This window comes from Zootoca vivipara, chromosome 13 (assembly GCF_963506605.1).
Source record: "Zootoca vivipara chromosome 13, rZooViv1.1, whole genome shotgun sequence".
Lineage (NCBI taxonomy): Eukaryota > Metazoa > Chordata > Lepidosauria > Squamata > Lacertidae > Zootoca > Zootoca vivipara.
Window position 1 is genome coordinate 13,935,434 of NC_083288.1, and position 26,201 is coordinate 13,961,634.

Below are 26,201 nucleotides of genomic sequence, written 5' to 3' on the forward strand. Positions count from 1 at the left end.
TAGGAGTCCACCGCTCTTAACCACTACACCACACTGGAAGGCCATGGAGCTCAGTTTGAGGATTCAAAGCAGCCATCTTGACAGGTTCTCATCATTAGAGGGGATCAGCAAAATATGACCGGGTAGGATGCAAAGAGAGATGGGAAGAAAAGGGGAAAGACCCATGCAATTCTGCTTCCAAGCTTCTTTTTATCCTCAAATTTCCCCCTTCCGTTTCAACGGAAGCTGAGGCTCTTTAGAGTTTTGCAGGGCTTCGAAAGAGTCTCGCCTCTTGACCTCAGCAGCTTTCTTTGTGAACACATGCCTCCAGCTGGTGCTCTCACTCGCTCTCTCTTTTTGGAAATATTTTTTATTCGGTTTTACAAATGCAAATTTGTAACAAATACCATTATAGCTCCATCTAAAGAGATTCCCCTGAATCTCCGGACTTACCCCCCCATCCCCTCCATGGGTCCTAATGTCAGCATTTACACCTGCGTATCAATCCATTATCCACATATTTTATCCATCCGAGTTATCCATAGCCTTTGTTACCTTACAAGTGAGTTTAAAATCCTGCTCATGTTTCCATCTGCTTACAATGATCTCCTAAGTAAATTATAAATTTTCCCCATTCTTTTCTGAAGTTCTTGTCCTCTTGGTTCCTGAGCTTTCCAGTTAATTTTGCCATTTCAGCATAGTCCCATCAAATTGGTTTGCCATTCTTCCTGGTCAGAATTGTTTCTTCCTCCCATTTCTGGACTAGTAACATCTGTGCGGCTGTTGTCGCATACATCAAAGTGTTGGTGCTGACCTTTAAAGCCCCAAATGGCCTCGGTCCAGTATACCTGAAGGAGCGTCTCCACCTCCATCATTCTGCCCGGACACTGAGGTCCAGCACCGAGGGCCTTCTGGCGGTTCCCTCGTTGCGAGAAGCCAAGTTGCAGGGAACTAGGCAGAGGGCCTTCTCGGTGGTGGCGCCTACCCTGTGGAACGCCCTCCCAACAGATGTCAAAAAGGAAAACAACTACCAGACTTTTAGGAGACATCTGAAGGCAGCCCTGTTCAGGGAGGCTTTTAATGTTTAGTAGATTATTGTGTTTTATTCTTCTGTTGGAAGCCGCCCAGAGTGGCTGGGGAGACCCAGCCAGATGGGCGGGGTATAAATAATAATTATTATTATTATTATTATTATTATTATTATTATTATTATTATTATTATTATTATCATCAATAGTCTTTTCTGGTCCTTTGGGATCTCGGTACCTATGATCCCTAATAAAAATGCTTCTGATTCCGGCCGGCTGTCTCACTAACATGCCATCTCCTCTTGCGATCAGGCCACCACCAAAGTGGAAGTTGACATGGAGAACGCAGAGTGCCTGCAGGTGACAAGGGTAGACTTCATGACTTCTCTGGAGAATGACATCAAGCCGGTGAGCGAGCCCCTTTTAATCCCACAGACACTCGTGTTGCTCCCCTCTGTGGAAGACCAGAGGCAGGTTGGAATGAGCCGGCAATGACTTCCTGATTTTGCACCATCTCCTTTTCTTCAACCTGCAGGCGTTTGGGACCAATCAGGAGGATTATGCAAGCTACATCATGAACGGCATCATGAAATGGGGTGACCCTGTCACTCGGGTGCTGGAGGACGGGGAGCTTCTTGTTCAACAGGCCAAAAACAGTGACCGTACCCCGTTGGTCAGCGTCCTTTTGGAAGGTAGGTTTCCCTCTCCACATTATCTTCTCAGCCAGATTAGGACTGGAGAACCTGATGTCATATGATGCCAGGTAACTGAACATTCAAGCCAGGGCAAGATTCTCTCTTTGCAGGCCTGGCTAGCTGCAGAGGACGAATTGGGAATACAGTTGAAGTGTGCTCCCAGTTGTTCCTTTGCAAGCCAAACTAAGCCATGCAAGGAAAGAGGAAAAGTTGTCAGATTCAAAAAGTGCTGTATTTTGCCCGCAAAGGAAAAGCCGCCCTCCTCCTGAGTCCTCTTTGCTTCCAGTTCTGACTTAAAGTTTCACAGGGTGTTGGGCAGCTTGAAGCTTCATCATGCCTGTGAAAGGTGGGTCATCCAAATGGTCTGACGAGGCTCATTATGGGCTACATGCCGTCCACTCCTACAGCCATTACAGCAACATTGCTTGACTTAAGTACTTTCTAGCACTTGAGAACTCATGTAATTTGGAAGGGAAAAGTACTGGAATTGTCAGAGATCAAGCAAAAGTATGTTTGGTGCCCTGCTGGGAAAAGAAGACTCATGTTTTCAGGGAATCAGTGAGCACTGTTCTGTCACTGATTCCCTCACTGATAACTCGCCATGGCTCAAGTCAGACATCACGTCAGACCATGTTAAGGAAGCTGATTGACGTGATTTCAGTTAACAGGATGTGTTATGTAATCAGCCAGCAAACCAAAATTGGAAACCATGGTTTGAAATGACTTTGCAAACCATGATTCGGACTAACCATGGTTTAGTGGGATGTATGGCTCCAAATAAAGCCATTGCTCTACTGCCACAGACTCCTACAACCTTGAATTCATGAATCCGGGTGTAGCTCTGAACCGTGATTTGCCTTTTGTGCATTTGAGAGCACAAACTATAGATTGGTTGCTTAACGATGGTTAGTGCAAACCATGCTTAGTTCAGACCACCATTGCCATGTTTCTTTGGCCAATGGGATGTGAGGCACACAGAGCAGAATCCTTGCTCTGCTGTGAGTACCCATCTTCAAGGACACTCAGAACTGCACATTCAAAACTGCAACACTGCTCAATGGGCACCTGATCAGAATAATTTGAGTTGCAGGTCAGGCTATGCAATATTCTAGATCCATGACAAAACAGTAAAAAACAAACAAACCATGGAAACGAATGGGCATCTTTCCCAAGTGAAATTGGATGGTTTCAGCCTGGACACGCAACTTTTAATTTTCCTTGAGCCTTGTTGAATTTGCTGTGACCTCTTACTCAGTTCTGCCTGTCCTGTGATCCTTGCAGGTCCCCCACACAGCGGAAAGACGGCCTTGGCTGCAAAGATTTCAGAAGAATCTAACTTCCCATTTATCAAGATCTGCTCTCCAGATAAGATGATCGGCTTTTCAGAAACTGCCAAATGCCACGCGATGAAGAAGGTATATTTTGCGAATCCCTTCCACGCCACATTTTTTTGTTTGATGTCACAGGCATTGTGTCTGTTTCCCTACTACTCCGTCTATGTTATGTGCTACTTTCAAATTTATAAAATGATGCCGCAAACTATAGAAAGTTGTGTGGCAAGGTCCCGCCCCCGCCCCCGCCCCCCTGCCCCCGAGGTTGAATAAAGACACTTGACATCAGTATTTTAGGTTAATGGGTTAAAAAAGGCCTGAGGTTGAATAAAGACACTTGACATCAGTATTTTAGGTTAATGGGTTAAAAAAGGCCACAACTTTATTGGTTACAGATTGTGAGCGGTTTTGGCTTAGGCATTGGACCGAACCAACTATATCTGAGTCCTGCCCATCTGTGCGGAGTCCGTGAAGGGTTAACCACCAGTAGGGGGAGTCCTGCTGATGCACATCAACTAGGAGCTCTGGGGCTCTGGGGCCACTGATAGGGGTCGTCCCTTTGGCCCTAGCCTCCCCAGGCTTCAGACAGGGCCACGCCCCCGGAATTCCTTAACGGAATACCCTTCAATGTGTGGGGGAGATGATGGCCCTGCCTCCCCATCTCTCTTCTCCAGCAATATTCCAATGCCTAACCACCAAACCTTACAAAGTTGTGACGATTTACTACAAGGTAGGCGAAAGCCAAGTGACGGAGCCAATTTGCCAAGTGGGGAAAGTCCTACCAGGCCCCTCAACGGTGACAAACCGGAGTCCATAGCAAGGTCAAGAGATGAGATAGCCTAAAGGGCGGGAGGGTGGGAAAACCAGAGCAGCTGGAAGCGCGGAAAGGGGTGAGATTCCCCGACGCGTCCTGCTTAAATCAAGCAGGCCACACCCCCAGAGCCAATCGGCTTGGTTGCCTGGGCAGTGACGCAGCCGGGAATCCCCCCCCCCAATTGCGCAGGGCCGACCACACCCCTGCGCACGTGAAGGGGTCGTGAGTGCCTGCAACCCCACCTCCTCCTAAGGCGGAAGTGGCTTTATCAGGAATAGATATTGAGTAAGATCATGCTCAGTTGAATGGAACGCACAAAGAATTAAAAAAATGCAGTAAATCAAAAGGAAGCTACCTTCCATTTTCCTGGCTTAAGAAGGAAATAAAAGGCAGCCACGTGGAACCCTCACAGAAAGAGAGTAAGATGAAGCAGAAGTCCCCTAATGGGATGAATACATAGGGCAAAGAAAAGATTGACTTTAGAATCCTAAATATTATTCCATCCCTAGAAAGCGCATATTCCCCAGGGACATCTGAGCCACAGTTAATTTTATGGCCTTCCAAATGTGGGGAAATTGCTGCTTTTTAATTGCTTTTCACCAGGATCTGCACTGGGGGGGGGGGGGGAGAGGGAGGGAGGTAGTTCGAAAGAACTGAATACGGACAAGTAGAGAGGCAGCTTGGTTTTCCCCCCCAAAATGGGGGCATTTCCTTTCAAGAATTCCAAATATCTAACAACCTCTCCAGAGGAGGAGAGCAAAATTGCTGGCAATATATAATGTGCATGATATTTCTTCATTAATCTCCGTGTTTTTAGAAAAAAAGACTTCAAAACACCTGTTCTTCAGGCTTGACTGTGCCTGTTCAGGGACGGCAACCATTGCCAAGTTGTTGCTCCTGGAATTTGTCTCGCATTCTAAGAATTTTTTTTCACAGCCTTAGAATACGGCTGCGTTTTGTATGGACGCCAACTGTGGATTTGGCTTTTGTCTGCTCCTTCAAAGCAAATAAATAAATCATGTGTTCGTAACTAAGGATTTAATTTCTACCCCTCATGGGTCGTTGTCCCCCCCCCTTTAGTAGCTAAGAGGTATAAATTTTAACTTTTTGCTTTCCGAAAAACAGATCTTTGAGGATGCTTACAAGTCTCAGCTCAGCTGCGTGGTGGTGGATGACATTGAAAGACTCCTAGGTGAGAGATGGAGATGACTCTGGGGGGTCTTGCGTGAGGTGTTTCCCTTCTGTAGCCTTTTCCCCCATCCCAGTGTTTTTGTTACTGGAGCACCTGAACCCAACAGAGGTGGCAGCGTGTTACTCAAGTAGGTGGCTGTCGAGGGCAGGTTGAAGCAAAGACCAGGGAAGAACGTTGAAGGCCCTCTGTGCATAGACAAGAGCCAGTCTCTTATTTGCTTGGGCAAATCTGACATAGAAACCTTTAGAGCAGGGCTAGAGAACCAGTAGCCCTCCCTATAGTTCTGCACTCCCATCGTTTGTGACCGGCAGCCATGCTGGTTGGCACTAATGGAGAGTTTTGCCGTTGGCATCAGTCCGTCTCGAGAAACGATGGAGTGCGCCTCCACGGGCAAAGTCAAATAACCGTTGCCTTAACACCACCCATGTGATGGTGTTAAGCCTGGGCAGTTTGTATGGAGATCCCAGGCTGCCCAGAGGACAAGATGCCCCCTCTCGGCCTCGCCGATGTGGTCCTAAGGAAAGCAGCTTGGCACCAGCTTGGCTGCAGGAGTTGCTGGAAGGCACCACCCAACCATCTTAGGGCCCCCACTCTGGATTTGTATAGGGTTTACTCCAGTGTTTCCCAAACTTCCCAAACCCCAGAGTCGGTCACGACTGGACCTAATGGTCAGGGGTCCCTTTACCTTTGGGACCCAGGTGGCGCTGTGGTTAAACCACTGAGCCTAGGGCTTGCTGATCAGAAGGTCGGCGGTTCGAATCCCTGTGACGGGGTGAGCTCCCATTGCTTGGTCCCAGCTCCTGCCCACCTAGCAGTTCGAAAGCACGTCAAAATGCAAGTAGATAAATAGGAACCGCTACAGCGGGAAGGTAAACGGCGTTTCCATGTGCTGCTCTGGTTTGCCAGAAGCGGCTTTTTCATGCTGGCCACATGACCTGGAAGCTATACGTCGGCTTCCTCGGCCAATAATGCGAGATGAGCACGCAACCCCAGAGTCGGTCACAACTGGACCTAATGGTCAGGGGTCCCTTTACCCTTTACCTTTACTCCAGTGTTTCCCAAACTTGGGTCTCCAGCTGTTGTTTTTTTTGGACTACAACTCCCATCATCCCTAGCTAGAAGGACCAGTGGTCAGGGATGATGGGAATTGTAGTGTGAAAACAGCTGGAGACCCAAGTTTGGGCAGCACTGGTTTATTCCTTAGCCTTTTCTTAGCCCTACCAAAGACAGAAGGCAGCAGAGGTTTAGGATCAGAGTTCTCCTTCTCCTCGTTGGGCTGCCTTCCCAGGTTGATGCGACCCACCTGCCCCTCTCTTCCCTCTACAGCACGTGCAGAAAGAAAACTGTGGCCCTCCTTATGTCCAACAACATCAGGAGGACTGGAATTTTTTCAGCCCTGCTGCTGTCTCCACCGCCCCTACCCAGAGCTGGGGGACAGCATACAAGCTGAACGCCTGCCTTACGTCCCTGCAGGCCCCACCCAGACCTGAAAAGAGTGCAAGGCGCTTAGCAGCACCGACCCAGACACCAACATTTGAAATAGAGCCGCAATTGAACTTGGCTGGAGCTCAGCGAGTCACCTTGCCACCTTTCCTCTTTCAGATTACGTCCCGATCGGCCCACGGTTCTCCAACCTGGTGTTGCAGGCTCTTCTGGTGTTGCTGAAGAAAGCGCCCCCTCATGTAAGTCTCCCTTTCCCCCAGCAGAGCGGAATGTTTGCAAACTCATTCAATGGGAAAGCTGAGCAGGGCCCATTCACAAATACTTATCCGTTTTGATACGTTCTGTCGAGGTGGCCCGGGTGTTGCACAGGAGGGCCATGCCGTATGAGGGAAACCTTGCCGGCTGGTAGGGCAAGTCTTTCTGACTCTAAAGCCTTAAACAGCCTTGGCCCAGTATACCTGAAAGAGCATCTCCACCCCATTGTTTAGCCCGGACACTGAGGTCCAGCTCTGAGGGCCTTCTGGCGGTTCCCTCCCTGCGAGAAATGAGGTTACTGGGAAGCAGGCAGAGGGCCTTCTTGGTGGTGGCGCCCGCCCTGTGGAACACCCTCCCATCAGTTGTGTAGCAATGCCCTCCGATCAGTGTAATAATGACACGTGACACAGAATTTAAAGGTTAATTGGGTGGTTCAGGCCACAACTTTATTAAATATGCATGTTGAGCGGAATTGGCTTAGGCGTTGGAACCTATCAGACTAAATCCGACTCCAACCCGTGTGTTGAAGTCCGTGAGAAGTTAACCACCAGTAAGGAACCCGGCGATGCCGATCAACCGGAACTCCTTCTGTGGCCACCGTACGGGGCGTGCCTTACGGCCCTGGCGACTCCAGGCTCTGGACCAAGCCTCGCCCCCGGAATCCTTTAACGGAATTACTTCTCCAAATTTGGGCAGGTGATGACGCAATCTGCCCCTCCTCCATCTTATTGTTATGCAAATTTCCAACGCCTAACCGCCTAAACTAAGTTGTGACGACATGCTACGAGGTAGGCGAAAAACCCATCATGGCTAGCCCAGTATGGGAAAAGTCCTACCCGGTCCACTGACTAACCAGGCAACCGACTAGGTCCGTAGCAGCGCCCCCTATTCTCTTTTTAAGGGGCGGGTGGGCGGGTGCTTCTGCTCGCGCTGGCGAAATAAGAGGGAGAGAGCGAGCTCCGGCCGCGCAGTGGGGTTTAAACCCCGCGGCCCCGCCCCCTCGTCCCTATTGGACAAGGGCGCGGGTGACGCAGGCGGGTACTTCCATTGCGTGGGGGCTGACACTGCAGCCCCCACGCAATGGACTCGTCGGGCTGCCCACAACTCCACCTCCGGCAAAGGCACGGAAGTGGTTTTGTGTAGCAATGCCCTCCGATCAGTGTAATAATGACACGTGACACAGAATTTAAAGGTTAATTGGGTGGTTCAGGCCACAACTTTATTAAATATGCATGTTGAGCGGAATTGGCTTAGGCGTTGGAACCTATCAGACTAAATCCGACTCCAACCCGTGTGTTGAAGTCCGTGAGAAGTTAACCACCAGTAAGGAACCCGGCGATGCCGATCAACCGGAACTCCTTCTGTGGCCACCGTACGGGGCGTGCCTTACGGCCCTGGCGACTCCAGGCTCTGGACCAAGCCTCGCCCCCGGAATCCTTTAACGGAATTACTTCTCCAAATTTGGGCAGGTGATGACGCAATCTGCCCCTCCTCCATCTTATTGTTATGCAAATTTCCAACGCCTAACCGCCACTCGAGCCCCCCCAGGCTCGCCGCCAATCCGCTCACATGTTATGACCACCTAGATATTGATTTCAGCACAACCCTAGTTAACAGTTTAGCACTCGATTGATTCGTTATAGGGGATGAATCCAGTTATTATCGGGGAAGTGTGACCCTACTCTCTTATTCGCCTAATTAAGATCTACAATATCCAGGACATCTCGAATGGCAGCAATAACGTTCAGTAGCCAGGCGTCATTCCCGATCGGAGAAAGGTGAACGCCATCATCGCGATAAAGGGCTGCTTCACTTCGTTTTAAGGTGGGATGCTGTATAACCCGGCCATTCAAGGATAACACTCTGCGGGCCACGACTGAGTTCAAAAGCCTCCTGGATTTGTTCAAGGCTTTGGGGCACCGGCCATCACGCCAACAGCGCCTTTCCAGCAAAGAGGACCACAGTAACGTCATCCGCGGGAAGCTCTCCCTCATAACGTCAAAATCTTTGAATATATGTTTCCTCAAATCGACCGCGTTGCGATAAGCCAGGTCGTTTTCACCGAGTTGCACAATCAGGACATCTGGGGGACCAAGTGAAGCAGCCCGAGCCTGGATGATCGGCAGCAACTCGATCCAGCGCATACCCCTTCTGGATATCCAGGAAACCTCCACATTTTCTGGGAGGCCGAGCCCGCATCCCAGACCAACTTCGATTGCTCTTCTCTGGGCCCAGTGCACTATGCTGTGCCCCGCTATCCAAACCCGGATGAAATGGTAACCTGAAACATAAAGATGAAAAGTCGGATCAGCACTGCCAGCAGAGTCACCAGAGTCAACCTACGTACGAATGTACCTTTTGTAAGCATTCGACTTCCATCTCCCTATCTCCTGGATCCTTTCCGATGACAAGCCTAGGTGCATAGCGGAAGTGGCAGCGCCAATTCTAAAGGAGTGGGCAGAAAATTCGGTGGGGTTGTACCCGCAAGCCGCAATGGCTTTGCGAAGTACCCTGGTAAACTGTTGACGAGTGAGCCGAGCACCCTCATGGTGAATGAGTAACGGGCCAGGACCCGGCGGACGGAGATAAAGATACCGTCTAGTGTCCTTCACTGGACAAGGACCAGAGGCGGCTGTTGCCGGGAGGCGAATGCTAGCGCCTCTCCCCCTCTGGTCCGTCTTTGAGTGGCGGACGTGCACAATAACTTGGGTTTCGGACAGTGATAGATCCTGCAATAATAGACCCCGGGTGACACCATCGGGGTGGTCCTCACACACCACTTCCCCGACCCTAAGGGCCCCGAAGTAAGCTATCGAAAAGGCTGCGGAAAACAGTCGTGCTTCAAACTTGGACCAACAAAGAGTTCTCAATTGCCTGTGGATTTGGGTAAGCATCTCAAATGTGATGGGCCGCCTGGAATCGGCAACGGGGGGCTGCAGCCTACGCCAGCCTTCCATTGCTCTACGCAAATGGAAGTTGTCGCACGGGTCGGTGAGATAAAGAGATTTCGAGAAAAAGGTGATAGCTGCAGTGTGGGTGCCAAGAGTCTTGGCGGCGCGACCCAGCCCTCTGAGGTATACCACGTATTGCATAACCTCCTCGGGGGTTGGTGGACTCTCGAGGCGCACACCAGCGCCCTTCTGCCGGAAGGCGAGGAAGTCCGCCCAAGCCCGTTTATAGGAGCTGAGGGTGGCGGGGGCCACGGAAGCAAATACTCCCTTTAGGATCTCCCGTTTCCAAGGTTCCATAGGTGTTCCGGGAACCTCTCTGGACACTGCTGCGCATCTGGTGCTAATGAGCGGAAGCGGTCCATCTGGAAACGAGACAAAGCATCTGCGATATTATTATTCTGCCCCGGCACGAATTTGGCTGAGAAGTGCATATTTAACTCGAGACTGCGCAGCACAAAATGACGTAGGAGGGCTGACACCCTCTCCGACCGCGACGATTGCCTGGTAAGCACACTGACTACCGCTTGATTGTCCGTGTTGAAGCAGACTCTTCGGTTCCTGAAGTCGTCCGACCAAAGATGCACTGCTACCACTATGGGAAAGAATTCTAGAAATGTTAAATCCCGAGTAATGTCTGTGTTTTTCCAACTGGGAGGCCAAGGTTCCGCACACCATCTCCCTCTGAAATATACCCCGAAACCCAATGCGCCCGCTGCGTCAGAATGAATCTGAAAGTCCGAATATAGAGTAATGTTATCCTGCCATAAAGATACACCATTGTAGTGCTCTAAAAAGGATAGCCAGTTCACCAGGTCCGCTTTCACTCCTTTAGGTAAGCGAGCCCTATGAAACGGTCGGGTTAGTCCTACAGTGAGCCTGGCAACCCTCAGGCAAAAGGGGCGTCCAGGTGAGATTACTCTACAAGCGAAATTAAGGTGCCCTAGTAGCGATTGAATTTGCCTCAAGGTGACTTTTTTGCGGGGGATAAGCTGTCTAATCAATTCCCTAAGGGCTGTGAGTTTTTCAGCCGGCAAACGCGAGGTTTGGGCTACCGTATCCAATTCAATGCCTAAATACGTCAAACGAGACACAGGTCCTTCAGTTTTTTCAGCTGCTAGCGGCACCCCCAGTTCACTTGTAAGGGCAGCAAAGGCCTCCATGAGGTCTGCGCAATCAGTACTGTGTGCTCCCCCCACGAAAAGGAAGTCATCCAGGTAGTGTGTGACACCCGATAGACCAGTCCTAGCACGAAGGGCCCAGTCCAGGAATGTGCTAAATGTTTCAAAGGCCGAACAAGCGACGGAACATCCCATGGGCATAGCTTTGTCGATGAAATAAGCGCCCTCGAACCTAAAACCCAACCATTTGTAGTCGTGGGGGTGTACAGGAAGGAGGCGGAAGGCCGATTCGATATCGCACTTCGCCATCATGGCCCCTTTGCCGAACTGGCGAACCAGCTTCACAGCGTGGTCAAAGGAGGCGTATTTTACCGTACAAAGCTCTTGCGGGATACCGTCATTAACTGAGCTACCCCTAGGGTGAGAGAGATTATGAATCAACCTGAATTCTCCCGGGGCCTTTTTAGGAACTATGCCCAGCGGGGAAATGTGAAGGTTAGCTATAGGTGGAGTTAAAAATGGGCCCGCGACCCGGCCCGCCGATAGTTCTTTATTTATTTTCTTGATGGCTATGTCGGGTCGCTCCCTAACTGACTTTTGATTTGGTGGGTCAGTTGTGGAAGGCGGGATCTGGACAGGGATGCGAAACCCTAAAGAGAAACCCTCCTCAAGGTACACTGCCGCAGATCTGTTAGGGTATAGGGCTAGCAATTTTTTTAAGGGATTTAATTTAACTGGGGAGTAGGCCTTGACTAAAGAACAGTTAGAATCTATTCTGACCTGAGGTTGCCCCGTGGGAGGCACCGGGGGGGTATCTGGGGCCCTGGTGAGAATTGCCCCTGGCCCCCCGAAAGGACTGTTTCCCCTTGAAGCAGGATACCCCCGGATGCTGACCCAAGCACTTCTCACACTCGTGAGTATATTTGCAGTTGGGCCTCTGGCATAGTCCTTTATTGAACTCCCAACAGACCCTACGCCGCGGGTCTTTTTTGGGCTCAAACCTGCCTGCTTTCGGGGGGTCAGTTTGTTTCTTCTCCACATACGGCACTACATGGTTACTCCAGTAGTGTTGGTGTCGTTGGTCCCAACGCGTTTTTGGGTTTTTTGAAGCATTCCTGCGGAAGTCTTCGTCGTAGTTCAAAGCTGCCGTCTCCCCTGCCATCTTGTGAGCCAACCTAACGTCGGCCATGTATGCAAACAGGTGCACCGCTCGCTTTGGGTAAGCCGCCGAGATCACGGCCGCCCAAATGTGTATGCCCTCTAGCCAATTCTCGAAAGTGCGGTCGGCACGAGGCGTCCTATATCGCCGACCCCTGTAATCCCGGCGCTTCTCCCCTTTCCCCATCATCTGAGTCAGAGGAAGAATGGTGAACACATCGATATAGTCCCCATTTAAAAATTTTTCCCTCTTTTTGTCTGACAGATGAGAACCCAAAAGGATATCTGTGTCCGAGTTCGTGGCGTACTTTTCGTCGGGAATTAACGCACCGTCGCGCCACTCCAGTGTACCCCTAAATGACTTGCGATGGGAGCTGGCCCTCCTTTTATGCACCCAGAGGGGGAAACCCATCTGGTCTTCCCCCACACCCCAATAATCCTCCATAGGGATTTCGCATTCCGAATCCGAGGACGTACCTGTGTCGTCATCCGAATCGTCTCTTCTGCTCCTCTTACGTTTCTCCGACTTTTTCTTCGCCTTTCCTCCATGGCGTCGGTCATCTCCGTCCCGCGACTCCGCGACTCCGCCAGACGCGCGCCCCGCCGCCTCGTCATCCGTGGTCGAATCGCGCGCTTGCACCCCCTGCTGTGCCGCAGCCGCCGCGGGCTGGGTCCCCTGCTGACCTGAAACAGACTGGGCCGCCCCGCTAAGAGAGCCAGGCCCCTGAGACCCTGAAGCCACTGATTGCTGGCTGGGAGTGTTGGAGCGCGCTCTCTGCGACCGGGTGCGCGGTCCCTGAGCCCCGTCACTAACCCCACCGGAGGTGGAGGTAGAGAAAAAGGCAGCAGAGGTGGACGGCCCATCCTGGTCATCAAACTGGGTATCTGCTACTCAATCCTGAGAATTAGGAGGGGACTCATCCTGTAGGCTTTCGGCCAGTGGGACCAGCGTGCTGCAGAGGGGGCCCAGCTGGCCGCAGATAGATTGCAGTGCGTTAACCGCCTGGGCGAAAGCCTTAGAATTGACCTTAGCTGCCAGGTTTTTAGCTTGGCCCTGCTTGCCTTTTGAAGCCATGGTCGCAAGGACTTTTAACAAACGCTATGAAATAATTTCCTCCCTTACAATACTTTATATATATATATCTATAAAATGTTTATTTATTTATATATAATTTTTTTTATTTAATTATTTATTTATTTATTTATTTAATTTTTTATTTATTTATTATTTATTTATTTAATTATTTTGTTTTACTTTATTTTTTATTATTATTAATTTTTATTTATTTATTTAATTAATTAATTTATTTATTTATTTAATTTTTATTAATTTATTTATTATTTACAATTATTGACTATATTTATCTACATACGAGCCTGGATTCTCTTATTATCCGGCTTATTACTTATTCATCTATTTACTGGCTATATATATGAATTTTATTATTATCATAAAACAATTATTAGTGCAACTTCTTAATTATTTGCTAGCTAATTCAAATGAATTCCAAAGAGGCCCTGATAAAATATACAATAATCAAACAGCTAACTCTGTATACTGGAATCAATTCCCGATATTATTAGCGTTAAATATCCACAAATCAAAAGGCGGGAACCAATGCCCACCAATGGTAATCAAAACCCCAAATTAATTCCGGATGGCAGCAATTATAGCAATTTCCACAATACCAATGTATTTTCCTATATAATTAATCGCCTAGCCAAATACCAAAGAGAAGACCGCCCAATAATTAAAAGTCGCTGCGCAAAGGAAACCAGGTCTACCTATAATTAATAACTGCAATGGGAAATGTCACTAATTAATCATATGCAATGAATTAATTCAAAACACCAGGATAAGTCAGATTAAGATAAGTTAAAACCAGGGCGCCCCTGAAAACCAATACAAGGGAGTAACAGTGATCTGCTACTACCGGCAAGAACAAAGGCCACACACAAGATGGCGCTGGCCACACAGGACAAAAACAGCTAGCCCTGCCCTTCCCAAAATGGCGGTGGTTGCACAGAGCCCAGCAATCACTGTACCATGAAGAAGAGACCCTCCCAAAATGGCGACCGTCGGCAGAACCACGCGGCCACCCTCAAAATGGCCGCCGCACTGTACCGCAAGGAGGCCCTCTCAAAATGGCGGCTACCAGCCGACCCACCTGGCCACACTCAAAATGGCTTCCTTATAAGCAAGCCAAAACCGGGCTTTGAGGGAGAGAGCCCAACCGCTACGGCCACCAACCCACGTGGTCGCGATCCCTTCCTGGAGAGTATACCAACAGGGGGGAGAAAAGCCCAGAATCAAGGGGGGGAGAATGGAACGCACTCACCGAGTCCGCGACCGCTGCAAGAGAAAGCTCCGACAGGCAAGGGGAGAGGAGGCAACCGCCTCAACTCTGCTACCCAAACCGCGGCAAGAAAAACTGCAGGAAACGGTCGCCCGGCTTTGCGAAGGTCCTCCTCGCAGGAGAGCAGGGAGAGGAGGCAGCCGCCTCAACTCTGCACCCGGAGAAGCGGGATCCTCCGCTCCAATCGGCACCAGCCGCTTCGGTGTGGTAACAGCTGCAGTAGGAGAGCTGCTGGACCAGAACCAGGAAGCCAGGCGGTGGGACCCGAACGAAGAACCGGCTTGTGGCCGGTACCCGAAGAGCTGGTTAGCAGCTGTACGGAGAGAGGCTGAAACAGCGCAGCTCCGACGAAGGCCCCCAGGCGACGAAGCGACTCGCGCCCGGCACCGGAACAGCTGATAGGCGGCTGAAACAAGGGTGGCGAAGCACCGCGGCTCAGATGCAGCCTCTTCACAGACGCAGACGAGACCTGAATTGAAGAAAGAAAAGGGGAGTAAGCAATCCGGCAAAACTGAGCTAGAAAATAAAACAAATCCACCGAAAATGAATGCTTCTGCTCGCGCTGGCGAAATAAGAGGGAGAGAGCGAGCTCCGGCCGCGCAGTGGGGTTTAAACCCCGCGGCCCCGCCCCCTCGTCCCTATTGGACAAGGGCGCGGGTGACGCAGGCGGGTACTTCCATTGCGTGGGGGCTGACACTGCAGCCCCCACGCAATGGACTCGTCGGGCTGCCCACAACTCCACCTCCGGCAAAGGCACGGAAGTGGTTATGTCAAGGCAATAAACAACTATCTGACTTTTAAGAGACATTTGAAGGCAGCCCTGTTTAGGGAAGTTTTTAATGTTTGATGTTTTATTGTGCTTTTAATATTCTGTTGTGAGCCATCCAGAGTGGCTGGGGAAACCTACTCTGATGGGCAGAGTATAAATATATTATTATTATTATTATTATTATTATTATTATTATTATTATTATTAGGTCTTCTGCAGGAAGTGGGACTTCCCTCATGGATCTCAGTCGTCTTCCTGCAGCTCCCATAAGTTTGGTGTAAGAGCCACATACGCACACATGGAAAAGAGTGGAAGATACAATGAAAGTGTGGGGATATATTAGGGGTGCCATATTTCAAACAGTGAAAATCTGGACAGAAAAGCTTTTGCGAAGTTGGGCCTTTTTGGCAAATTCGCAACAACCAAAAAAAGCAGCAATTTCTGTCCGGACACTGCTTCCGAATGCAGTATTCTGGATCTGTCCGGGAACCCTTAGGTTAAAGGGTGGAAAGGTTGGTATAGATAAGCTTGGATTTGGTACATCTCCCAAGCAGGGATGCAGCAATGGGCCATCTTGAAGTCTTTGAATGTGCCGTAGCTGGTCCTATAGGATCCCTGAAGAGCGTGGGCAAAATGCCCTCTTTAGCCAACTCTGTGTAGCAATTATGGCCAAACATGAAGGTTGTGGCATCTAGAGCTTTCTAAGCAGGTGCTATATGGCCTTCAATTTTAATTTATTTATTTGGTTTTTCAAATTAAAGTTTTACAATCACATATCCAACATACAATATAAAAACAAGATTCTAAAGAATCTCCTGGACTTGCCCCTCCTCCTCTTTGTGGACCCTATTGTTAGTCATTTCCTCCTGCATCTTTTATAATAATCCAAAATGGGAGATGCCATTATATCCAAAATTCACCATTGAACTACAAGTGCCATTCCAATCCTACTAATGATTTTAACTGTTTACAATGGTTTTTAAGGTAAATTATAACTTTCCCCCATTCCTTATTAAAATTTTGGTCTTTCTGATTTCTGATTCTTACGGTCATTTTTGCCGTTTCGGCGTAATCCATCCATTTATTCTGCCTTTCTTCTCTGGACCAGAAAAAGAAAAGGAGGCTGAATGCTGCTTAGTTTCTTCTGCTTTTGTTACTCATGGAAGTAAAAGAGCACTGAATTCTCTATCTCAGCCACTGAAATCTATCTGGTTTCTGAGGCTTCAGCAGGCGTAATAACCCACCTCCTTTTAAGCGTATCATCACAACCATAAAACCTAGAACCTTGGGGGCTTTTTAGCGAAGGCAGCAATTTTCAGTAAACTTAATTCTGCACAAAAGGGGACGTGGGTGGTGCTGTGGGTTAAACCACAGAGCCTAGGGCTTGCCAATCAGAAGGTCGGCGGTTCGAATCCCCGCGACGGTGTGAGCTCCCGTTGCTCTGTCCCAGCTCCTGGCAACCTAGCAGTTCAAAAGCATGCAGTGCAAATAGATAAATAGGTACCACTCCGGTGGGAAGGTAAACGGCGTTTTCGTGCGCTGCTCTGGTTCGCCAGAAGCGGCTTACCCGGAAGCTGTACGCCGGCTCCCTCAGCCAGTAAAACGAGATGAGCGCCGTAACCCCAGAGTCGTCCGTGACTGGGACCCTAACAGTCAGGGGTCCCTTTACCTTTACCTTTAAAGCAGTAATTACATAAGCTGCATCTTTGGCATGGCTCTTAATTCTCATTTATTCTGAAAATGAGAACACAGAAGCCCCAATTAGCATTGCGATGCATCTCCAATACAGTGGAACCTCGGTTTATGAACACCTCGGTTTACAAATTTTCGGTTTACGGACGCCGCGGACCCATCTGGAACGGATTAATTCACTTTCCATTACTTTCAGTGGGAAACTTCGCTTCAGTTTATGAACGCTTCAGTTTATGAACAGACTTTCGGAACCAATTATGTTCATAAACCGAGGTACCACTGTAATTGAAACTTGCGACGAGAAACAGAAGATTGGTGCCAACTTACAATGTTTATCTTTTTGCTAAGAGCAGGAGCAGGCCGGGGACTACTCACATAGGCGTAATGACTGTATTCTCTTTCCACTTAGAGGTTTCTTTCTGGAGGTTTGTGCCAGGAAGCAAATTCCCTGTAGGCAGCATAGAAACTGTCTCCTACAAATTGGATCCTTACAATATGTGTGCATTATGGAGGTGGCATTATGTCTCCTGAGGGCTGAAGCATATATCAAGTAGATGCATGAATGTCAAATTCTTGTTTCTCTCAGCCTTCAGTGTCCCCAAGAAACAGAAACCAGGGTGCCTCTCTTTTCTTCTCTAGCGGAGGCAACCAGGGCTCCTTTCTGCTTTATTTTTTTTTGCCACAACTCGCAGCAAATACAGCCCTTCTTCATGGATTGTAAGCTACTCAAAGTTTCTAGGGCAAAGTCTGATATTATTATTATTATTATTATTATTATTATTATTATTATTACTCCTGCATTGCCAGCAAACCTACATAATTTAGATTCCGTAAGGCTGCATGGTGTGTGTGTGTGTGTGTAAACTTACCAAAGACACCAGACAGCCGCTTCTCCTTTGCATCTTTCAGGCAGAAAGGTGTTTGTGCAAGAGGAACCCAATCAGAGCAGGAAGGGCCATGTTTGCCTTAATTGCTTGACCTTGACCAGGCTATTTCCCATTCAGCTCTGGGGTTACTGCTCTTGAGACCATGGGCCTTTGAGCCCCTTGAAGGGAAGGGTTGAGGTACTGGTGTGACGGATAATTAAGTGTATATTATTCCACACGGTGGCACACTTGTCCAGGCACCTCCCCACACGTCATTGGTGAAGCTCCCGTGTGGAGGTTTTCATGCGGTATTTTTGTTCGATAAGCAGCTGAAACCAGCTGAATTTTAAAAAGCCCAGTTTGTGGCACGGCTGCTTCCACGATCCACGTAACCAAGAGACGTGAGGCGGTTCTGTATGCAGCGGCTGGGTTTTATTCCACATTGCCTGCCAGTCATGCAGCCTGTCTGCTTTGTTGTTGTTTAGTCGTTTAGTCGTGTCCGACTCTTCGTGACCCCATGGACCATAGCACGCCAGGCACTCCTGTAAAACTGTCTGCTTTACAGCTTCCTAAAATCATATTCTTTTCCTCCCAGAAACCGTTTTGTTGCTCCCACAGAACTCGCAAGGAATACAGTGGTACCTCGAGTTGCAAACACCTCAGGTTACAAACACTTTGGGTTGCAGACTCTGCTAGCCCGGAAGTAGCACCTCGGGTTAAGAACTTTACCTCAGGATGAGAACGGAAATCGCACAGCGGCGGCGGCAGTGGGAGGCCCCATTAGCTAAAGTGGTACCTCAGGTTAAGAACGGTTTCGGGTTAAGAACGGACCTCCGGAAAGAATTAAGTTCGTAACCAGAGGTACCACTGTATTGCAGCTTGCAAAGTACCCAGCCTGGCAACCCCATATTCTGTCCCGCTTCCCCTAACCTGCAAAGTTTCGATATAAGGCGATAATACGGACATACGTTACAACGTCACGTCTATTTATATATTCCAGGAGAATTTAAAACGTGACCCATTTGGTTTGTTTATTTGTTGTTGTTTTTATATAAAAAAAGTTTTTTGTTTCAAAGCTGTTATGAAATGAAAGGGAATCAAATAAAACTCTTTCTTTCTCCCTGCTCTTTTATTTCAGTCAGGTTTTCCCTGGCTTTTTGCAAGGAGAAGAGATTGTTGAGGGGAGGAATGGTTGGGGGGGGTATGTGGAGAGGGGACTGAAAAGCGTTGCCTCAGCAGGGAGCCAAGCCAGAGAGAAAAAGGTTTCTCTGAGAACGGAGAAGCAACACCTCGCCAAACCGAGAGGCTCGGGAACCCCATGGAGGTTTCACATGTGGTTCCCTGCTGGTTCCTCTGAAAAAGCTAACAATTGGGCTCGGAGGGTGAAAGCCCCTCGCCGGTATCTCTCCCCACCCCCTTCCCCACCCCCCACCCCCAATGCTGTACTTAAGCTGGACAGACAATTTGGTCAGTGTTATAAGAAGTCCGGCGGACTCTTTTTGGGGGGGTGCTCCCTGCTTAAGACTTCTTCCCCAGCTTTGCCCCTGCAAGATTTCCACAGGGAGGCAGAGGGAAGAAACGGGGATTGGCGTCCTTGAGTTAGTCCAACGTTTTAGTGCAGCGACACTCCATCTAAGGACCTTGGAGATGCTAAGGGTGTCGTCCGGTCCCCGTCTCTCCCCCCCCCCCCCCCGCTCCCACAAAGCTGCATTTGCATGTATCTTTGAAAAACTAAACAAAAACTGTGTTAGGTCCGGCCTTTAACTGCTTCCTTTCTGTAGGGTCCGCTCACTTTAAATTCTGCTGCGGTCCTTGCAGTTAAAGCTACCCCGCAGTCCTTTGCAAGAGACTTGCGGGCTTCTGCGTCTGAAAAAAGCGACACTTTCTAGACCTGTGTTTTTAAAGAAGCTGTTGCCAGGAAATCTGAAGTTCTGCAGAAGCTGTTTCCCGGTTGAAACGCTGGCCTCAGCATTCAGCGCATAGACATTGCCCTACGGACTTGTAATCCTGTTCAGAATTTTACTGCACGTTGAGACCCCTGTGAAATCTAGAAACCGATATTGGAAATGCCAAAAGCAAAAAATGAAGCTAAACCATGCTATAACGAAGGAAAAAGATGTTCAACTAGGGTATTTCCCCCCCCCCTGGCATTTCCACTCGTGTTTCCAAACTATTTGTGCTACATGCTCTTTGATGAACCCAGATGGGACATGTTAATTGGCTCAACGCTCCTAGGTCTCTGTTTAATATATCATTTCTGTTTATTTATTCCACCAATACTTAGTCTATAGTAATTTAGCTGCCACAGTAATACTAAGCGTTGCTCCTCAGAATTATTTCCAGTACTTTTTGGCCTCTTCGTAAGACCACCAACAATAAATAGAATCACCTGTTCTCCTTCCACATAAGCTTGAACAGTCCGTATAACCCATAGCTCTATCACTTTCCCCACAGTTTCCCCACAGAGTAGATGCAACTGTAAAAGTTATTGTTTTTCATGCAGTTACATTTGTTCTATTTAGGGTAATGCTGCCTTGGATTTTTAAATCGGTATATATTCCAAACTAGAAAGTGTTCCAGCTTGCCCCAGGCCACTTCCTACCCAGTCACTTGAAAAGCAAACTCCCTAATTTGAAGATACTTTAAAAAGGGGCTGGGGGGGGAAGCAGGATCGGGTGGGGGGAGCCAACTAATTTGACCCTCTTTAATCCAGTCCGTACAGAAGGTGGTACTGAATTCTACAGAGTTCTTTTGTGATTTTGTATTTGTATTTTTACGTCCGATCTCCGGGTGAAGGGCTGTGTAAAAATTGAGCTAATGATGATTGAGAATAATACTCTTGAAACAAGTGTCTTGGGTTGAAATCTAGACCCCAACGCGTAAAGGGCAATGGGAGATATGCTCACATAAAACGTTTTCCTGCATTTATCCCAAATCTCCTGTAGCCTGGTCACAATTTCTGCATAAACTGCTGTGGCTTGCTTATGAAGGGACGGAGAGCGAACCTCAGCAGAGCATTTAGGACATGGGTAGGCAAACTAAGGCCCGGGGGCCGGTTCCGGCCCAATTGCCTTCTAAATCCAGCCCACGGACGGTCCGGTCCGGGAATCAGTGTGCTTTTACATGAGTAGAATGTGCCCTTTTATTTAAAATGCACCTCTGGGTTATTTGTGGGGCCTGCCTGGTGTTTTTACATGAGTAGAATGTGCCCTTTTATTTAAAATGCATCTCTGGGTTATTTGTGAGGTGTAGGAATTTGTTCATTTCCCCTCCCCCCCCAAAAAAAGTATAGTCCGGCCCCCCACAATGTCTGAGGGACAGTGGACCGGCCCCCTGCTGAAAAAGTTTTCTGACCCCTGATTTAGGACAACTATGCCGTACCTAAAATCTGATCATTAGGGTTGAATTTTATAGAGGGCGGGGGGAGTCTGGAGGCAAGCACAGGTTTGAGAACCCCACACTTTTTTTTTTGGCCATAAATTGGCTCCTGTGATTCACAGGAAAGAACAGGCAGGCAAAGGAAGGTGTGTAACTACTGCCCGTCCCTCTATTTCCCCTGCCTTGATGAAACTTGTATGCACCTGAAAGTTGCTTAGCCCCCTCCACCTGCCTCTCGCCTCTCTCCCAAAGATTGCACCTACTGTTTGGCAGCAAAGGCTGCTGGCTGAGGTTCCCAGCTCCCCAAGGGTTTAGATTGGCTCCTTCATTACACATTTTTTTCCATGGGGGAAGAGGACAGACTTACGATCCCGTGTGAGTTGGACCACAGAGCAGTTCTACGGTAATAATGTAATGTTTTACTGAGCACGTTCCCCGTTCGGATGAAGGGCGTGCCTGACAACCCACTCTCGACATTTTTCAGCATGCGTTTGATAATCCAGCTCACCAGCGGGCACGTTTAAACTCTGCGACCTTCCTTCCAGCTGGCACCGCTGCATCGTTGCACGGGTGGGCTTCATCTCTCGTCGCAGTGATCTCCTTTTATGGCTTTCTGCTTTTCAGGAAGGCTGTTTCTCGTTCGGATGTTTCCCCATTATTCTGAGTTTATAATTGGGAGGAGAACTTGCCAGAGTAGTAGCTCAGGTGTTGGACTCCTCTTGAGAAACAGGAAGGAAATTGATTTGTGAGAAGGTGCCACTTCTTTTATTACTTACTGGGTTCCCATTGAGATCTTTCAAGCAGAGGCATGGACTTCTATTGGGTTATGGCCTATGATCTCCAACTTAGTCCTCTAAATGTCTCACTTAGATGTAAAATAAAAAAATTCCTTCAGTAGCACCTTAAAGACCAACTAAATATCTGAAGAAGTGTGCATGCACACGAAAGCTCATACCAAAATAAAAACTTAGTTGGTCTTTAAGGTGCTACTGAAGGAATTTTTTTATTTTACTTCGATCCAGACCAACACGGCTACCTACCTGTAACCTCACTTAGATGTGTTTCAGAATCAGGAACTGATAGAGTTTAGAGCAGGCATCCCCAAACTTCGGCCCTCCAGATGTTTTGGACTACAATTCCCATCTTCCCCGACCCCTGGTCCTGTTAGCTAGGGATCATGGGAGTTGTAGGCCAAAACATCAGGAGGGCCACAGTTTGGGGATGCCTGGTTTAGAGCAAAGCTTCAACATTTTTAGCCCTTTGTGTGTGCTAGGTCCCAGTCTCAATATTTTGTCTTTCTGTGGCTGTTGGGGAAGCTCATAGGCAACAGAGTGCAGCCACTTTTCTCACTATTAAAGGTTAATACAAGCTGCACTACAAGCATACATAGGCTGTATGGAAATGTTCGGTGAAGAGCCGTTTCAAAATACTTGGAAATAAATGTAAATAAACACAAACTATGGCTGGGTGGTTGTTGCCTTCATATCCATCCTCCTTCAAAGTTTCCGTAGGTCTCTGGTGGGCTCCTATTAGAAATGGAAGTCTAGGCCATTTATTACTATTTTTGTTGTTTAGTCGTGTCCGTCTCTTCGTGACCCCATGGACCAGAGCATGCCAGGCACTCCTGTCTTCCACTGCCTCCCACAGTTTTATTACTATTACTAATAACAAAAAACAAAATTTAATAATACGTAATAATAATAATAATAATAATAATAATAATAATAATAATTGCATTTGTTGGTTGGAGTTTACCAAAAGGTCTCAAAGCTACTTAGCAAGATAAAATGCAACAGTTGGAAAGTTAAAAGCAGGAAACTTTAAACTATGTATAATGCTAAATGTCTAAAATGTCTATCTGGTGATACAATAACAATGACTTCCTCTTATGAATTTTTTCCCCCTTCTCTCTCCTCGTGCTCTTTTGAAATGTGCAGGGTCGTAAGCTCTTGATCATTGGGACCACCAGTCGCAAGGATGTCCTGCAGGAGATGGAGATGCTGGATGCTTTCAGCACAACTATCCATGTTCCCAATATTGCCACAGGAGACCATCTCATGGAAGCCCTTGAGGTCAGGAGGCCCTTGGGAATGGCTGGGGAAGGGAGTTGAGAGAGGAGCTCAATTTCTTTGGGGCTGTAGGAATGGGAAGACCTGGGCGAGTTGAGTCCCTGGCTACTGCCTGCAGTAGGCCCAAAAGCCTGTTGTGGAGTTGTGGCATGAACATTTCATCCTGGAATGGAGAAGGGAAGAGGGGGCAATTGGCAATCCATTAATCTCCCATCATGGTCTGGTTGAGTAAACCATCTCCTGAACCATTGCCAGATGTTTTCAGGGCATTTACTTGGTCAGATTTGTTAATGCCCAATCTCCCAGCCCCGGGACTTTCACTTCTGTTTCTTCCTTCGTGATCTACCATTGTGCATGAGTCTCGAGCCCGTCTCCACCCCAAAAGGTCCAAGCCGGTTTTGCAAAATATTGGAGAACTGTGCTATATAACGCCATGGCTCTGGAACCTGGGGGGGGGGGTGCAGGGAAGGAATCGATAAATCAACTACTTGTAAAGGAATGCCAGTCTCTGAGCTATATGAATATAAGGAGATGTGAAAGACAAGCTTAGGTTTATATAACCTGAAATGAAACTGTTAAGAACAGAACAATGAGTACTAGGACTGTGACTTTAAATCAATTAATTGATAGCAGACTAAAAAGTGTCCTTAACTAGTAAACCAGCATTCAAATGTATGTGACCTTTAAATACAAGTAGTTACAAAAACTGTGGGTGACACACTCAAACTTATAAGAAGCATGTCTCTTATATAGCAAACAGAGCCCTTGTCCTTTACAGTTTACTTCCAAGTTCTGGGTCCTAGCTGCGGAATCTGGAATCATTTGCTATTTCGTTTTGTTTTTAGAAAAAAGCAACCCTCCTCCTCAAAAACCCACCCCTGTTCATTTTGCAGGATTATGCGGAGCCCCTCCAGATAGTCTTCTAAGGACTACATACCACGATGGGCACTCTGCAGTAATAAATATGTTCTATTTAATGGGAGCACCTAGGGAGGGAGTATGGAAACTTCCCCCCCCCCAAAGGTCACCCGCTGAATCTGTGGAGAGAAAAATTGTGGGGAGCAGAGGCACAGCTCCTGTACTCGTAGCTGTGGGGGTGGCTAGTGGCCCCGATTCTCCTGCAACACACAGTCCCGTCCCCCCGAATTTGCTTTGCTGTGCTCTGTTCCTGGGAGCTGCTTTGGTCTGTGAGGAAGTTGTAAATATTAAGAGGCAAGCTGGTTAACCTTTGGCATGTGGATTGCACAGAAGAAGCTTCTGCTTTAGGAGCAGGAGAGGAGCTTCCTTGTGGCCTCTTCTGTTCCCACCTGATGCTGTACTGGACCAATTTCCCTGTCCTTATGGCCTGTGTGATCCGATACCTGTGCGCTTGATCAGTAGGCAGATCCTTTACGAAATTGGCACTCAGTGAAGTAAGAGGCTCTGCAATGGAGAGTTTGGTGCATGGAGGATCAATTTCAAGTTCTGTAGCAGTGTGTAGCACCTTGCCAATGTTACCTGTCTTACTTGCTTGGGCTTACTGAGCGCTGGGCTTTCCTTAACGCAGCCGGCTTCCCTCTTCTGTCCCCTCGCAGCTCCTGGGCAGCTTTAAAGACAAGGAACGTGCCACCATTGCCCAGAACGTCAAAGGGAGGAAAGTCTGGATTGGCATCAAGAAGCTTCTGATGTTGATTGAGATGTCAATGCAGGTAAGGTGCCTTGCCCTCTGGTCAAGCCAGAGTCTGGACCTGGATGAGCTATGGGGGTAATAAGACACCCACTTGGTTTTTGCCTTTCTCAACTCCCAAGGGCTCAAAGCTCTTGACAACCTAAACACCCGCACATTAAAATGTCAGTAATGATTAAGCTATTAAAAAAAAGCATCATGTACTGCTTGCTAGCTACCATTTAACAGTTTAAAAACTACAGACCCTGTCCAAGAACTTGTCATCTAGTTTGTGCATATTTTTCTTCGCTGCAAATTAGATGGGCAAATTGACCACGGAGGACAGGCCGGATTTTCCACTCCCTGGTGTTTTTTTCCGTAGCGTCGGAAAAGGAAGATTTCCTTAGTGGGTTTTTAGCTCTCTTGTCGTAGCATTTCAAAAGCAGCTGGAGCCACAGCTAGACGACTGCTTTGCAAAATAATAACTTGCGTGAAAAGGCCGATATCCAAATTAATGCACCCTGTCGGCGCAAGGATTGGTGTTTGCACAGTGGGACTCTCCCCTGCCCCCCCCCCGCTTCAAATCTTCTCTGGAAGGTGGGGGGAACCCCTAGAGAAGATTTACAGGGGCAAGCAAAACTCCTTGCGCCGATGGACCAAGTTACTTAGCACTACTTTGGATAAAACACAACTTGTTTTCCCTCCCTGTCACTAGATATATATGTAAGATGGGGAACCTGTGACTCTCCAAATGTTGCTGGATTTCAACTCCCATCAGCCCCAGCTGATGTAACCAGTGTTCTTGGGTGGTGGGAATCGCATTCCAGCAACATCTGTAGGGCTGCGGGTTCCCCATCTCTGATAAATATCAGCAGAGGATAGGTATACCGATGGCTACTTTAACAACAGCTGGATGGAATTGTTCATATATAGAAGCAGTGTGCTTCTGGATGTTGCAGGCAAACAGGGAAAGGCTATGCACCATCGCCAAATTCATGCAAAGCATCTAGTTAGCCACTGTTGGAGTTCAGAATACTGAACTTTGGCCTGGCCTAGCAAGCAGTTCTTACTTGGGGTGTGGGGTTCAGTGATAAAGCTTGTGCTTTTGCATACGTTCAATTTCATTTCACTTTTAATTTGTGTGCTGCCTTTCGATATTACAAGGTGCTTTGCAAGCTGAAGAAACAGCTTAAATAGGCAGCAAAGGTCACACACACCTAATGACGATCTGATCCAATACGAAAAAGTCATCATTTCAGGTTCACATATTGGCTTCGCCGGCTAAGGGATCTCTGGCAGCAGGGAAAGATCTCTACTTGCAGATCTGCAGCTCGCCGGAGCCAACAGACCTGGGCGTGATGGACCAGTAGCTTCCTATGTCTATATTTTCGCCGTCTACAGCACCATCCCCAGTCTGAGTCTTTTGCAGACTCCCGGGAGTTGTGCTTCCTTGCACCTTCC

At 48.1% G+C, this 26,201-nt stretch overlaps 1 protein-coding gene across 7 annotated transcripts in view; it reads left to right on the plus strand.

Annotated features, from left to right (window-relative positions):
* NSF (N-ethylmaleimide sensitive factor, vesicle fusing ATPase) overlaps positions 1-26,201 on the plus strand; it is a 103,914-nt gene that overhangs the window by 70,745 nt on the left and 6,968 nt on the right. For 6 of the 7 annotated variants that reach the window (XR_009558435.1, XM_060281087.1, XM_060281089.1 and 3 more), the window contains exons 13-19: positions 1,320-1,415; positions 1,543-1,699; positions 2,984-3,117; positions 4,973-5,039; positions 6,642-6,721; positions 22,964-23,098; positions 24,670-24,783. Coding sequence is in view for 6 of the 7 variants with exons in the window: in XM_060281087.1 (XP_060137070.1) it covers positions 1,320-1,415; positions 1,543-1,699; positions 2,984-3,117; positions 4,973-5,039; positions 6,642-6,721; positions 22,964-23,098; positions 24,670-24,783 (783 nt within the window). In the remaining variant the exon portion in view is untranslated. Of the gene's footprint in view, positions 1-1,319; positions 1,416-1,542; positions 1,700-2,983; positions 3,118-4,972; positions 5,040-6,641; positions 6,722-8,440; positions 12,588-22,963; positions 23,099-24,669; positions 24,784-26,201 lie in introns of those variants that run through there. The other variant, XM_060281090.1, reaches the window with a different exon arrangement.